This window comes from Diorhabda sublineata, chromosome 6, assembly GCF_026230105.1.
Source record: "Diorhabda sublineata isolate icDioSubl1.1 chromosome 6, icDioSubl1.1, whole genome shotgun sequence".
In the NCBI taxonomy this organism is placed as follows: domain Eukaryota; kingdom Metazoa; phylum Arthropoda; class Insecta; order Coleoptera; family Chrysomelidae; genus Diorhabda; species Diorhabda sublineata.
The window spans coordinates 2,535,985-2,552,544 of record NC_079479.1 but is presented as its reverse complement, the minus strand read 5'-3'; the positions used below and the strand labels follow the sequence as shown (position 1 = coordinate 2,552,544).

Below are 16,560 nucleotides of genomic sequence, written 5' to 3'. Positions count from 1 at the left end.
GTTCTTGTAGGAGAAAAATGAAAACTGGGGTGAAAAAAAAACGATTATGGGTTTGGCGGAATTTGTGATAACTAGTTTGTGTTTAAATGCTACATGCAATTTAGAAGATTGTAAGTTTTTTATTTAAATTTATCAAAAATCGTTATTTGGTTATTTTCGAATAAATTAGTTGAAAGTAATCCGTGGAAAATGTGATATTTCGTTATAATTGATTGATTTTACTTTTAGTGCCCGATAAGTACTAGGAAAAGAAATATTTCAAATTAAATTTATATGAATTGATTATATCGTTTCACAGTTTTTAAACAATTCTCGCGAATTCTGGATAATAATTATTCATTGTATTTTGATCATTTATTTTTACATTTCTTTCTATTATCGTTGAATCTTCTTCAGTTGTATCTTTTCTAATCACTTCCAGAGCTGTTCTACTTATTACCTGCTTTATTTGTCGTAATCTTTGTGGTTTTACGAATCTAATAATTTTTTCTTCGTCCAGTTCATTATCTATTTCTTTATCACGTTCTTGTCCACAAATCTATCTTCTGTAGTATGTATCCACAGAATAGGTGTCATTAGTTGTCGCTCTAATACTTTTTCTAATCGTTCTCGATGTTGTTATTATCATTACCTGCTCTATTTGTCGTAATCTTTGTGGTTTCATGAATCTAATAATTTTTTCTTCGTCCAGTTCATTATCTATTTCTTTATCACGTTCTTGTCCACAAATCTATCTTCTGTAGTATGTATCCACAGAATTAGTGTCATTAGTTGTCGCTCTAATACTTTTTCTCATCGTCCTCGATGTTGTTATTATCATTACCTGCTCTATTTGTCGTAATCTTTGTGGTTTTACGAATCTAATAATTTTTTCTTCGTCCAGTTCATTATCTATTTCTTTATCACGTTCTTGTCCACAAATCTATCTTCTGTAGTATGTATCCACAGAATTAGTGTCATTAGTTGTCGCTCTAATACTTTTTCTCATCGTCCTCGATGTTGTTATTATCATTACCTGCTCTATTTGTCGTAATCTTTGTGGTTTTACGAATCTAATAATTTTTTCTTCGTCCAGTTCATTATCTATTTCTTTATCACGTTCTTGTCCACAAATCTATCTTCTGTAGTATGTATCCACAGAATTAGTGTCATTAGTTGTCGCTCTAATACTTTTTCTCATCGTCCTCGATGTTGTTATTATCATTACCTGCTCTATTTGTCGTAATCTTTGTGGTTTTACGAATCTAATAATTTTTTCTTCGTCCAGTTCATTATCTATTTCTTTATCACGTTCTTGTCCACAAATCTATCTCTTGTAGTATGTATCCACAGAATTAGTGTCATTAGTTGTCGCTCTAATACTTTTTCTCATCGTCCTCGATGTTGTTATTATCATTACCTGCTCTATTTGTCGTAATCTTTGTGGTTTTACGAATCTAATAATTTTTTCTTCGTCCAGTTCATTATCTATTTCTTTATCACGTTCTTGTCCACAAATCTATCTCTTGTAGTATGTATCCACAGAATTAGTGTCATTAGTTGTCGCTCTAATACTTTTTCTCATCGTCCTCGATGTTGTTATTATCATTACCTGCTCTATTTGTCGTAATCTTTGTGGTTTTACGAATCTAATAATTTTTTCTTCGTCCAGTTCATTATCTATTTCTTTATCACGTTCTTGTCTACAAATCTATCTCTTGTAGTATGTATCCACAGAATTAGTGTCATTAGTTGTCGCTCTAATACTTTTTCTCATCGTCCTCGATGTTGTTATTATCATTACCTGCTCTATTTGTCGTAATCTTTGTGGTTTTACGAATCTAATAATTTTTTCTTCGTCCAGTTCATTATCTATTTCTTTATCACGTTCTTGTCTACAAAACTATCTCTTGTAGTATGTATCCACAGAATAGGTGTCATTAGTTGTCGCTCTAATACTTTTTCTAATCGTTCTCGATGTTGTTATTATCATTACCTGCTCTATTTGTCGTAATCTTTGTGGTTTCATGAATCTAATAATTTTTTCTTCGTCCAGTTCATTATCTATTTCTTTATCACGTTCTTGTCCACAAATCTATCTTCTGTAGTATGTATCCACAGAATTAGTGTCATTAGTTGTCGCTCTAATACTTTTTCTAATCGTTCTCGATGTTGTTATTATCATTACCTGCTCTATTTGTCGTAATCTTTGTGGTTTCATGAATCTAATAATTTTTTCTTCGTCCAGTTCATTATCTATTTCTTTATCACGTTCTTGTCCACAAATCTATCTTCTGTAGTATGTATCCACAGAATTAGTGTCATTAGTTGTCGCTCTAATACTTTTTCTCATCGTCCTCGATGTTGTTATTATCATTACCTGCTCTATTTGTCGTAATCTTTGTGGTTTTACGAATCTAATAATTTTTTCTTCGTCCAGTTCATTATCTATTTCTTTATCACGTTCTTGTCCACAAATCTATCTTCTGTAGTATGTATCCACAGAATTAGTGTCATTAGTTGTCGCTCTAATACTTTTTCTCATCGTCCTCGATGTTGTTATTATCATTACCTGCTCTATTTGTCGTAATCTTTGTGGTTTTACGAATCTAATAATTTTTTCTTCGTCCAGTTCATTATCTATTTCTTTATCACGTTCTTGTCCACAAATCTATCTTCTGTAGTATGTATCCACAGAATTAGTGTCATTAGTTGTCGCTCTAATACTTTTTCTCATCGTCCTCGATGTTGTTATTATCATTACCTGCTCTATTTGTCGTAATCTTTGTGGTTTTACGAATCTAATAATTTTTTCTTCGTCCAGTTCATTATCTATTTCTTTATCACGTTCTTGTCTACAAAACTATCTCTTGTAGTATGTATCCACAGAATTAGTGTCATTAGTTGTCGCTCTAATACTTTTTCTCATCGTCCTCGATGTTGTTATTATCATTACCTGCTCTATTTGTCGTAATCTTTGTGGTTTTACGAATCTAATAATTTTTTCTTCGTCCAGTTCATTATCTATTTCTTTATCACGTTCTTGTCCACAAATCTATCTTCTGTAGTATGTATCCACAGAATTAGTGTCATTAGTTGTCGCTCTAATACTTTTTCTCATCGTCCTCGATGTTGTTATTATCATTACCTGCTCTATTTGTCGTAATCTTTGTGGTTTTACGAATCTAATAATTTTTTCTTCGTCCAGTTCATTATCTATTTCTTTATCACGTTCTTGTCCACAAATCTATCTTCTGTAGTATGTATCCACAGAATTAGTGTCATTAGTTGTCGCTCTAATACTTTTTCTCATCGTCCTCGATGTTGTTATTATCATTACCTGCTCTATTTGTCGTAATCTTTGTGGTTTTACGAATCTAATAATTTTTTCTTCGTCCAGTTCATTATCTATTTCTTTATCACGTTCTTGTCTACAAAACTATCTCTTGTAGTATGTATCCACAGAATTAGTGTCATTAGTTGTCGCTCTAATACTTTTTCTCATCGTCCTCGATGTTGTTATTATCATTACCTGCTCTATTTGTCGTAATCTTTGTGGTTTTACGAATCTAATAATTTTTTCTTCGTCCAGTTCATTATCTATTTCTTTATCACGTTCTTGTCTACAAAACTATCTCTTGTAGTATGTATCCACAGAATAGGTGTCATTAGTTGTCGCTCTAATACTTTTTCTCATCGTCCTCGATGTTGTTATTATCATTACCTGCTCTATTTGTCGTAATCTTTGTGGTTTTACGAATCTAATAATTTTTTCTTCGTCCAGTTCATTATCTATTTCTTTATCACGTTCTTGTCTACGAAACTATCTCTTGTAGTATGTATCCACAGAATAGGTGTCATTAGTTGTCGCTCTAATACTTTTTCTCATCGTCCTCGATGTTGTTATTATCATTACCTGCTCTATTTGTCGTAATCTTTGTGGTTTTACGAATCTAATAATTTTTTCTTCGTCCAGTTCATTATCTATTTCTTTATCACGTTCTTGTCTACAAATCTATCTCTTGTAGTATGTATCCACAGAATTAGTGTCATTAGTTGTCGCTCTAATACTTTTTCTCATCGTCCTCGATGTTGTTATTATCATTACCTGCTCTATTTGTCGTAATCTTTGTGGTTTTACGAATCTAATAATTTTTTCTTCGTCCAGTTCATTATCTATTTCTTTATCACGTTCTTGTCCACAAATCTATCTTCTGTAGTATGTATCCACAGAATAGGTGTCATTAGTTGTCGCTCTAATACTTTTTCTAATCGTTCTCGATGTTGTTATTATCATTACCTGCTCTATTTGTCGTAATCTTTGTGGTTTCATGAATCTAATAATTTTTTCTTCGTCCAGTTCATTATCTATTTCTTTATCACGTTCTTGTCCACAAATCTATCTTCTGTAGTATGTATCCACAGAATTAGTGTCATTAGTTGTCGCTCTAATACTTTTTCTCATCGTCCTCGATGTTGTTATTATCATTACCTGCTCTATTTGTCGTAATCTTTGTGGTTTTACGAATCTAATAATTTTTTCTTCGTCCAGTTCATTATCTATTTCTTTATCACGTTCTTGTCCACAAATCTATCTTCTGTAGTATGTATCCACAGAATTAGTGTCATTAGTTGTCGCTCTAATACTTTTTCTCATCGTCCTCGATGTTGTTATTATCATTACCTGCTCTATTTGTCGTAATCTTTGTGGTTTTACGAATCTAATAATTTTTTCTTCGTCCAGTTCATTATCTATTTCTTTATCACGTTCTTGTCCACAAATCTATCTTCTGTAGTATGTATCCACAGAATTAGTGTCATTAGTTGTCGCTCTAATACTTTTTCTCATCGTCCTCGATGTTGTTATTATCATTACCTGCTCTATTTGTCGTAATCTTTGTGGTTTTACGAATCTAATAATTTTTTCTTCGTCCAGTTCATTATCTATTTCTTTATCACGTTCTTGTCTACAAAACTATCTCTTGTAGTATGTATCCACAGAATTAGTGTCATTAGTTGTCGCTCTAATACTTTTTCTCATCGTCCTCGATGTTGTTATTATCATTACCTGCTCTATTTGTCGTAATCTTTGTGGTTTTACGAATCTAATAATTTTTTCTTCGTCCAGTTCATTATCTATTTCTTTATCACGTTCTTGTCTACAAAACTATCTCTTGTAGTATGTATCCACAGAATAGGTGTCATTAGTTGTCGCTCTAATACTTTTTCTCATCGTCCTCGATGTTGTTATTATCATTACCTGCTCTATTTGTCGTAATCTTTGTGGTTTTACGAATCTAATAATTTTTTCTTCGTCCAGTTCATTATCTATTTCTTTATCACGTTCTTGTCCACAAATCTATCTCTTGTAGTATGTATCCACAGAATTAGTGTCATTAGTTGTCGCTCTAATACTTTTTCTCATCGTCCTCGATGTTGTTATTATCATTACCTGCTCTATTTTTCGTAATCTTTGTGGTTTTACGAATCTAATAATTTTTTCTTCGTCCAGTTCATTATCTATTTCTTTATCACGTTCTTGTCTACAAAACTATCTCTTGTAGTATGTATCCACAGAATTAGTGTCATTAGTTGTCGCTCTAATACTTTTTCTCATCGTCCTCGATGTTGTTATTATCATTACCTGCTCTATTTGTCGTAATCTTTGTGGTTTTACGAATCTAATAATTTTTTCTTCGTCCAGTTCATTATCTATTTCTTTATCACGTTCTTGTCCACAAATCTATCTCTTGTAGTATGTATCCACAGAATTAGTGTCATTAGTTGTCGCTCTAATACTTTTTCTCATCGTCCTCGATGTTGTTATTATCATTACCTGCTCTATTTGTCGTAATCTTTGTGGTTTTACGAATCTAATAATTTTTTCTTCGTCCAGTTCATTATCTATTTCTTTATCACGTTCTTGTCTACAAAACTATCTCTTGTAGTATGTATCCACAGAATTAGTGTCATTAGTTGTCGCTCTAATACTTTTTCTCATCGTCCTCGATGTTGTTATTATCATTACCTGCTCTATTTGTCGTAATCTTTGTGGTTTTACGAATCTAATAATTTTTTCTTCGTCCAGTTCATTATCTATTTCTTTATCACGTTCTTGTCCACAAATCTATCTCTTGTAGTATGTATCCACAGAATTAGTGTCATTAGTTGTCGCTCTAATACTTTTTCTCATCGTCCTCGATGTTGTTATTATCATTACCTGCTCTATTTGTCGTAATCTTTGTGGTTTTACGAATCTAATAATTTTTTCTTCGTCCAGTTCATTATCTATTTCTTTATCACGTTCTTGTCTACAAAACTATCTCTTGTAGTATGTATCCACAGAATAGGTGTCATTAGTTGTCGCTCTAATACTTTTTCTCATCGTCCTCGATGTTGTTATTATCATTACCTGCTCTATTTGTCGTAATCTTTGTGGTTTTACGAATCTAATAATTTTTTCTTCGTCCAGTTCATTATCTATTTCTTTATCACGTTCTTGTCTACAAAACTATCTCTTGTAGTATGTATCCACAGAATAGGTGTCATTAGTTGTCGCTCTAATACTTTTTCTAATCGTTCTTGATGTTGTTATTATCATTACATGCTTTATTTGTCGTAATCTTTGTGGTTTTACGAATCTAATAATTTTTTCTTCGTCCAGTTCATTATCTATTTCTTTATCACGTTCTTGTCCACAAATCTATCTTCTGTAGTATGTATCCACAGAATAGGTGTCATTAGTTGTCGCTCTAATACTTTTTCTAATCGTTCTCGATGTTAATCTTCTCGTTATATTCTTTATTTGATGTAATTTTTGAGCTGTCATGTCTCTAAGATCTTTTATTTTGGTTGAGGTGGGAAATTTTCCAGATAAACTATGTTTAAACAAAAAATTAACCAAAATTCCTCCACTTTGATTGTTTGTTTGTTTGTTTGTGACACCAACTGGTTAGCTAGGCACGCAGAAGATCTGAAAGCTCTCGTCTCTATTCTCGGTGCTGTTTTCTCGGCAATTTTTACCGACTGATTATTTCTTCGATGTTTATGATTGTAGTTTAGTCCCAGCTAACACTGTGAGACGCAAGAACGTGCTATGAATCATACTTTTATGACAAAAATATCTTTTCGTGTTTCCGTTTTCGCAAATTCAGACTTTTGAGTTTGTAAATGGATAGAACCAAACAACTATCGGTTGAAACTAGTGCTTCAATCGCAAGTCATGATAATCTAGGCAAAAGTACAACGTAAAAACACATGCATCCACTTTGGCGATAAAAAACGTTCAGGACAACCTCGAAAAACGGGGCCCAGATATAGCAGCTCAGATCAATTAATTGAGGTATCTGCCTTTGAGTACTTCTACAATGATTAAAAGAAGCTGGTCTTTTTGGAAGGGCTTTAACGACGTCAGAATAAAGTTAAAGGTTGTTAAAAAACAGAAAAATTGGACCTATGAAGGGTTTTATGGAGCGATGAGTCGAAGTTTGAGGTTTTTGGGTCTTAGAATGTTAGATCCGTGTATAGGGTGGGCTAAAACCTTTTAACCTTAAGTCTCCGAGCGGATGAGTGAATTAGAACGATATAGTCAGATGTTCTGCTCAAGAGGTTGATGCCGTTTGAGCAAAATTACGAAATAACTTTTTGACATTTGAAGAAAATGTTTATCCTTTATTATAGTTAGTACTGGCACCAGCACCTACAATCATAACCGTATTGCTAAGTTAGAAGAAGACCTTGCAAAAGAAACACTAATAATTACTACATTAGAAGTAAGTGTTTACAAATTTGGTTATTCAATACTGACTATTTGTTTTTGTTTTTTTCAAATTTTTTAGAACGGAGAATTGAGCGGGTACGAAAATAAAAATGGTTCGGTTATTGGAACCGGCATAGCTTTCGACATAATGAATATTATCAAACAAAAATATAAGTTCAATTACACTATTATATTACCGCAGGAGAATGTATTTTTGGGGGACAGCAGCAAGACGACTATCAAGGATATGTTGGAGAATAAGGCACGTTTCGATTTTTGAAACCATCTTTATATAGTTTTGCAAGTAATGCATGTTTATATTTACACAAAATCCAAGCTTATCAGGTGTCTTTTCAAATAGGTCAGTAAAAAGGGCTAGAAACTCCAATTTAAACTGCTCCTGCGATATTTTTTTTAAATTGTAGGTCGTAATTTCAGAATATCTCAGGAAATAATCGTCTTATCGAAAAAAAAATCATTCAGATTCAGAAAGGGCACAAAATTTTACAAAAAAAAAAGGTCCTTACGAAATTTTCGTCAAATTGCACCGTATTCCTGAAAAAAATTGTTGAAGGTGGGCGTTTTCGCGATCTGCATTTTTTCGACCAGCGCGGCGGGGAATAAAAATCCATAACTCCCGATAAAAATGTTCGATTTTTACGAATCTTACGTCATTTTGAAGATAAATATTTGAGCTTTCTATTGACATATTATTATTTCTCATACGCAAAGTGAGCAGCAGCAAAATTACAGCTTAAGCTCTCAGTACACGTTACTATTTCTAACTGCGTGAAATAATGCTCTAAATCAATGAAATCTTGTCTCTGACTTTGTAGCGAGTTAATTGTTAAATTCCATAGCATTTAGTCGGTACCAGTAATGCTGGTATCTGGAGGGGAATATCTACTATCACGCCAAGGGATTAACATCGTTGAAAGGAATTTAGTTCAATTTTTCACGTTCATTATCCTGATAAATTGCACGTTTACCCCCCCCAAAAATACGTTTTTTCCATTTTAGGAAGGGTAGCACCCCTTTAAGATTGTTGGTAATGATTCAGCACACTACGACGACCGCGAAGCAAAAAAAAATCGTAGGAGCAATTCAAGTTGAACTTTTGGGAGAAAAATTTCTCTATTTACTGGCTTTCTCTATTTACTGTCCTAAAAATGTTCCATGTCCACAAGGATGGCGACATTTCTTCAATTTGTACATATTTAGTGATTTGTGGTTATGAACACATCTCTGTGGGTCTTCTCTTTTCCATTAATGCCAATAGAACCAAGAGCACATCAGATTGATACCTTTCCCGAGTTTAGAAGCTGCTAGTAGATACGATTTAGAAGATATCAACCCAATAAGACCCAATTTCTCTATTTACTGTCCTAAAAATGTTCCATGTCCACAAGGATGGCGACATTTCTTCAATTTGTACATATTTAGTGATTTGTGGTTATGAACACATCTCTGTGGGTCTTCTCTTTTCCATTAATGCCAATAGAACCAAGAGCACATCAGATTGATACCTTTCCCGAGTTTAGAAGCTGCTAGTGGATACGATTTAGAAGATATCAACCCAATAAGACCCAATTTCTCTATTTACTGTCCTAAAAATGTTCCATGTCCACAAGGATGGCGACATTTCTTCAATTTGTACATATTTAGTGATTTGTGGTTATGAACACATCTCTGTGGGTCTTCTCTTTTCCATTAATGCCAATAGAACCAAGAGCACATCAGATTGATACCTTTCCCGAGTTTAGAAGCTGCTAGTGGATACGATTTAGAAGATATCAACCCAATAAGACCCAATTTCTCTATTTACTGTCCTAAAAATGTTCCATGTCCACAAGGATGGCGACATTTCTTCAATTTGTACATATTTAGTGATTTGTGGTTATGAACACATCTCTGTGGGTCTTCTCTTTTCCATTAATGCCAATAGAACCAAGAGCACATCAGATTGATACCTTTCCCGAGTTTAGAAGCTGCTAGTGGATACGATTTAGAAGATATCAACCCAATAAGACACCATTGTATGTTGTTTTCCTAATAGACATCTGTATCTTTCCTTCCTTTTTGTTTGAAGACAATCAAAGTTAGTCTATGCTTAGAAACCGAATCGTGTGTTTTACTTCTACAATAATAAACACAACTCTTAAAGTACCATCATCGATAAACCTCACGAACGTTAAATAATCTGTCTAGCGTCTATGTTGACGTGTTTCATCCTGCTGGATCCAATTTTTCCATTTCTTCGTTCTGGCTCAAACACGTTCCAAGCATACGATTATTCCTAGTCGAATTAACAGTAAACGTGGGTCTGTTCTTTTCCATTAATGCCACTAGAACCAAGAGCACATCAGATTGATACTTTTTCTGAGTTTAGAAGCTGCTAGTGGATACGATTTAGAAGATATCAACCCAATAATGCGTTACACGACGTCTCGGGTCAGAAGCTTCACCAAACAATCAACGTCTACTTCATATTGACTTGCATAGAAAAGATCTATCTCACTTTCGGTACTACATAGTTTTTTTTTCCAGGAAGTGGATATAGCAGTGGCCTTTTTACCAATACTCAACAGTTTAAGAAGCTCCATAACTTTCTCGACGAGTTTCGATTTAGCCCAATGGTCGGTATTGATGAATCGACCTCAAGATTCTGCTGCCGGATCTGGATTGCTAGCACCTTTCACCACCGAAGTTTGGATCCTAATCATTTTTTCTATATTGATAGTTGGTCCGATCATTTATTTGATAGTGCTGATACAGAGTCGTCTATACAAAGAAGATGAAAGAGAAAGTTATTCTCTTTCTACTTGTTTGTGGTTTGTGTATGGGGCTTTACTGAAACAAGGCTCCACTGTTAACCCTAAAAGGGGTGAGTATTCTGTGTGTAAATACTAATCCTTTCATCTATCTTCCTCATTTCATCCAATTGTCATCAGTTTTCTCTGCAGCTTGTTCTTTCTACTATCATGGATTTAGTAGCAGAGTTTTCTGAGTTAGTTGCAGCTCAAATTATTTTCCGATAAGTCCTTCTAGTTAATCTTCCGTCTTCTTCGGCTTGCCTACTAGCTAGAGGTCCTTAAATATCATTCGTAGGTCTAGATTGACTCCTAGTATTTTACATCAATGTTTTAGGTTCACGTTTTAGTCTTTTTGAAGTCTTCTTCGGATCTGATCCTGTTGAGCTTGATTTGGAATCTTCTGTTCTTCAGATAGTCTTGAATATCCGATTTTTTCATCTTGAATGAGAGATGGCGCTTCATTTCTTCTAGCATCATTATAATTTTAGTTTCTTCAAGAAGTTTCTTCGTACTTTGTCGAGTCTGGTTAGTGCTTGGTCTTTACTATTCAATTCCTCTTCTAGAAGGGTATTTCAAGGTGTTGTAGACGATGTAATCGTTTTCCTCTGTAGTTTAGAACCTGGTGATTTTCGTTTTGACTTCGGACTACTTCGACTTTGTCTCCAAAAGCCCCCAATTGAGTTCTTGTTCAAGGTTCGTAAACTATCTAGTTAGTTGCAGCTTAAATTATTTTCCGATAAGTCCTTCTAGTTAATCTTCCGTCTTCTTCGGCTTGCCTACTAGCTAGAGGTCCTTAAATATCATTCGTAGGTCTAGCTTGACTCCCAGTGTTTTACATCAATGTTTTAGGTTCACGTTTTAGTCTTTTTGAAGTCTTCTTCGGATCTGATCCTGTTGAGCTTGATTTGGAATCTTCTGTTCTTCAGGTAGTCTTGAATATCCGATTATTTCATCTTGAATGGAAGATGGAGCTTCATTTCTTCTAGCATCAATATAATTTTAGTTTCTTCAAGAAGTTTCTTCGTACTTTGTCGAGTCTGGTTAGTGCTTGGTCTTTACTATTCAATTCCTCTTCTAGAAGGGTATTTCAAGGTGTTGTAGACGATGTAATCGTTTTCCTCTGTAGTTTAGAACCTGGTGATTTTCGTTTTGACTTCGGACTACTTCGACTTTGTCTCCAAAAGCCCCCAATTGAGTTCTTGTTCAAGGTTCGTAAACTATCTAGTTAGTTGCAGCTTAAATTATTTTCCGATAAGTCCTTCTAGTTAATCTTCCGTCTTCTTCGGCTTGCCTACTAGCTAGAGGTCCTTAAATATCATTCGTAGGTCTAGCTTGACTCCCAGTGTTTTACATCAATGTTTTAGGTTCACGTTTTAGTCTTTTTGAAGTCTTCTTCGGATCTGATCCTGTTGAGCTTGATTTGGAATCTTCTGTTCTTCAGGTAGTCTTGAATATCCGATTATTTCATCTTGAATGGAAGATGGAGCTTCATTTCTTCTAGCATCAATATAATTTTAGTTTCTTCAAGAAGTTTCTTCGTACTTTGTCGAGTCTGGTTAGTGCTTGGTCTTTACTATTCAATTCCTCTTCTAGAAGGGTATTTCAAGGTGTTGTAGACGATGTAATCGTTTTCCTCTGTAGTTTAGAACCTGGTGATTGTCGTTTTGACTTCGGACTACTTCGACTTTGTCTCGAAAAGCCCCCAATTGAGTTCTTGTTCAAGGTTCGTAAACTATCTAGTTAGTTGCAGCTTAAATTATTTTCCGATAAGTCCTTCTAGTTAATCTTCCGTCTTCTTCGGCTTGCCTACTAGCTAGAGGTCCTTAAATATCATTCGTAGGTCTAGATTGACTCCTAGTATTTTACATCAATGTTTTAGGTTCACGTTTTAGTCTTTTTGAAGTCTTCTTCGGATCTGATCCTGTTGAGCTTGATTTGGAATCTTCTGTTCTTCAGGTAGTCTTGAATATCCGATTATTTCATCTTGAATGGAAGATGGAGCTTCATTTCTTCTAGCATCAATATTATTTTAGTTTCTTCAAGAAGTTTCTTCGTACTTTCTTGAGTCTGGTTAGTGCTTGGTCTTTACTATTCAATTCCTCTTCTAGAAGGGTATTTCCAGGTGTTGTAGACGATGTAATCGTTTTCCTCTGTAGTTTAGAACCTGGTGATTGTCGTTTTGACTTCGACCTACTTCGACTTTGTCTCGAAAAGCCCCCAATTGAGTTCTTGTTCAAGGTTCGTAAACTATCTAGTTAGTTGCAGCTTAAATTATTTTCCGATAAGTCCTTCTAGTTAATCTTCCGTCTTCTTCGGCTTGCCTACTAGCTAGAGGTCCTTAAATATCATTCGTAGGTCTAGATTGACTCCCAGTGTTTTACATCAATGTTTTAGGTTCACGTTTTAGTCTTTTTGAAGTCTTCTTCGGATCTGATCCTGTTGAGCTTGATTTGGAATCTTCTGTTCTTCAGATAGTCTTGAATATCCAATTTTTTCATCTTGAATGGAAGATGGCGCTTCATTTCTTCTAGCATCATTATAATTTTAGTTTCTTCAAGAAGTTTCTTCGTACTTTCTCGAGTCTGGTTAGTGCTTGGTCTTTACTATTCAATTCCTCTTCTAGAAGGGTATTTCAAGGTGTTGTAGACGATGTAATCGTTTTCCTCTGTAGTTTAGAACCTGGTGATTTTCGTTTTGACTTCGACCTACTTCGACTTTGTCTCGAAAAGCCCCCAATTGAGTTCTTGTTCAAGGTTCGTAAACTATCTAGTTAGTTGCAGCTTAAATTATTTTCCGATAAGTCCTTCTAGTTAATCTTCCGTCTTCTTCGGCTTGCCTACTAGCTAGAGGTCCTTAAATATCATTCGTAGGTCTAGCTTGACTCCCAGTGTTTTACATCAATGTTTTAGGTTCACGTTTTAGTCTTTTTGAAGTCTTCTTCGGATCTGATCCTGTTGAGCTTGATTTGGAATCTTCTGTTCTTCAGGTAGTCTTGAATATCCGATTATTTCATCTTGAATGGAAGATGGCGCTTCATTTCTTCTAGCATCATTATAATTTTAGTTTCTTCAAGAAGTTTCTTCGTACTTTCTCGAGTCTGGTTAGTGCTTGGTCTTTACTATTCAATTCCTCTTCTAGAAGGGTATTTCCAGGTGTTGTAGACGATGTAATCGTTTTCCGTTGTAGCTTAGAACCTGGTGATTGTCGTTTTGACTTCGGACTACTTCGACTTTGTCTCCAAAAGCCGCCAATTGAGTTCTTGTTCAAGGTTCGTAAACTATCTAGTTAGTTGCAGCTTAAATTATTTTCCGATAAGTCCTTCTAGTTAATCTTCCGTCTTCTTCGGCTTGCCTACTAGCTAGAGGTCCTTAAATATCATTCGTAGGTCTAGATTGACTCCTAGTATTTTACATCAATGTTTTAGGTTCACGTTTTAGTCTTTTTGAAGTCTTCTTCGGATCTGATCCTGTTGAGCTTGATTTGGAATCTTCTGTTCTTCAGGTAGTCTTGAATATCCGATTATTTCATCTTGAATGGAAGATGGAGCTTCATTTCTTCTAGCATCAATATTATTTTAGTTTCTTCAAGAAGTTTCTTCGTACTTTCTTGAGTCTGGTTAGTGCTTGGTCTTTACTATTCAATTCCTCTTCTAGAAGGGTATTTCCAGGTGTTGTAGACGATGTAATCGTTTTCCTCTGTAGTTTAGAACCTGGTGATTGTCGTTTTGACTTCGGACTACTTCGACTTTGTCTCCAAAAGCCCCCAATTGAGTTCTTGTTCAAGGTTCGTAAACTATCTAGTTAGTTGCAGCTTAAATTATTTTCCGATAAGTCCTTCTAGTTAATCTTCCGTCTTCTTCGGCTTGCCTACTAGCTAGAGGTCCTTAAATATCATTCGTAGGTCTAGATTGACTCCTAGTATTTTACATCAATGTTTTAGGTTCACGTTTTAGTCTTTTTGAAGTCTTCTTCGGATCTGATCCTGTTGAGCTTGATTTGGAATCTTCTGTTCTTCAGATAGTCTTGAATATCCGATTTTTTCATCTTGAATGAGAGATGGCGCTTCATTTCTTCTAGCATCATTATAATTTTAGTTTCTTCAAGAAGTTTCTTCGTACTTTGTCGAGTCTGGTTAGTGCTTGGTCTTTACTATTCAATTCCTCTTCTAGAAGGGTATTTCAAGGTGTTGTAGACGATGTAATCGTTTTCCTCTGTAGTTTAGAACCTGGTGATTTTCGTTTTGACTTCGGACTACTTCGACTTTGTCTCCAAAAGCCCCCAATTGAGTTCTTGTTCAAGGTTCGTAAACTATCTAGTTAGTTGCAGCTTAAATTATTTTCCGATAAGTCCTTCTAGTTAATCTTCCGTCTTCTTCGGCTTGCCTACTAGCTAGAGGTCCTTAAATATCATTCGTAGGTCTAGATTGACTCCTAGTATTTTACATCAATGTTTTAGGTTCACGTTTTAGTCTTTTTGAAGTCTTCTTCGGATCTGATCCTGTTGAGCTTGATTTGGAATCTTCTGTTCTTCAGGTAGTCTTGAATATCCGATTATTTCATCTTGAATGGAAGATGGAGCTTCATTTCTTCTAGCATCAATATTATTTTAGTTTCTTCAAGAAGTTTCTTCGTACTTTCTTGAGTCTGGTTAGTGCTTGGTCTTTACTATTCAATTCCTCTTCTAGAAGGGTATTTCCAGGTGTTGTAGACGATGTAATCGTTTTCCTCTGTAGTTTAGAACCTGGTGATTGTCGTTTTGACTTCGGACTACTTCGACTTTGTCTCCAAAAGCCCCCAATTGAGTTCTTGTTCAAGGTGAATTAGATCTCCTTGGTTCGTAAGCTTTCTTTGACAAATATTCGTTTTGTTAGCTTAACAAGAATTTGTTTTTTATTTTAGATTCGTCTCGTCTTCTTTTTTCGACTTGGTGGCTTTTCATCTTGATTCTTACAGCTTTTTATACAGCAAATTTAACGGCTTTTCTTACATTATCTAAGTTCACGTTACCAATAAAATCAGCGAAAGATATTGGACGTAATCATCACCAATGGGTTACCAACAAAGCTAACGCAATTAGAGATCAAATAATAGCTGAAAGAAATGATAAAACCATCTATAGAGAAACATTGATGGATGTAATTGGTACACAAAGAGTATTTGCGACAGAAAGAGACCGCGAGATTTTGAATACGTTCGTCAGAAAGAGGAAGATGATGTTTATAAGAGAAACGACTGTATTGAAGCACGTTTTATATAATGATTATAAAGAAAAAGCTAGTAGAGGTGTTGATGAGAACGAAAGATGTACTTATGTTGTTGCCAAATTCCCAATTATCAATTTTTCAACGGCTTTCGCTTATTCGAGGGAATTTAAGTATCAAGAATTGTTCGATTTGTCGTAAGTTTATGTATAAATTGAAATTTGAAGTTTTGATTCAAGTTTTTTTTTTAGTATACAAAGACTTATAGAAGGTGGAATCATCGAGTTCAAATTCAAAGAAAATCTACCCGATGCTGAAATATGTCCTCTCGATTTGGGTAGCAAAGAACGAAAATTGAGGAACGCGGATCTTTTATTAACGTACATTATAGTAGGTGGAGGTTTGGCGGTGGCTGGTTGTGTTTTTTTAATGGAAATTCTCTGGCGGCAATGGGAAACTAAATGTTCGAAAAAAAGGCATAAACCACGTCGGAATTGGCATAATAATAATAATAACAAAACATTCAACGACGTATCTAAATCACGAATTACTCCGCCGCCATCATATCAAACGTTATTCAAGCCTCCCTTTTCGTATATAGGAGAAGGTGGTTACAAAAAACAGATCAACGGACGAGATTATTGGATAGTTAATACCAAAGATGGTTTAACGCAAATGATACCACAGCGCACGCCTTCTGCTTTGTTGTTTCAATTTTCTAACTAAAGCACATTATGTTAACTTTTTATTATTATATTTTCGTCTAAATTTGTTGTTTATTTTTTAAAATCACAGTCAAATATCGATGCG

General features: G+C 34.7%; 1 protein-coding gene across 1 annotated transcript; it reads left to right on the top strand.

The window, feature by feature from the left end:
* LOC130445073 (glutamate receptor ionotropic, kainate 4) lies at positions 1 to 16,518 on the top strand. The gene is made up of 6 exons (XM_056780568.1): positions 1 to 110; positions 7,660 to 7,751; positions 7,818 to 8,000; positions 10,286 to 10,622; positions 15,449 to 15,947; positions 16,002 to 16,518. The coding sequence occupies exons 1-6, from the start codon at positions 47 to 49 to the stop codon at positions 16,474 to 16,476; spliced, it is 1,650 nt and encodes a 549-aa protein (XP_056636546.1). The 5' UTR covers positions 1 to 46; the 3' UTR covers positions 16,477 to 16,518.
* Positions 16,519 to 16,560: the final 42 nt, after the last annotated feature.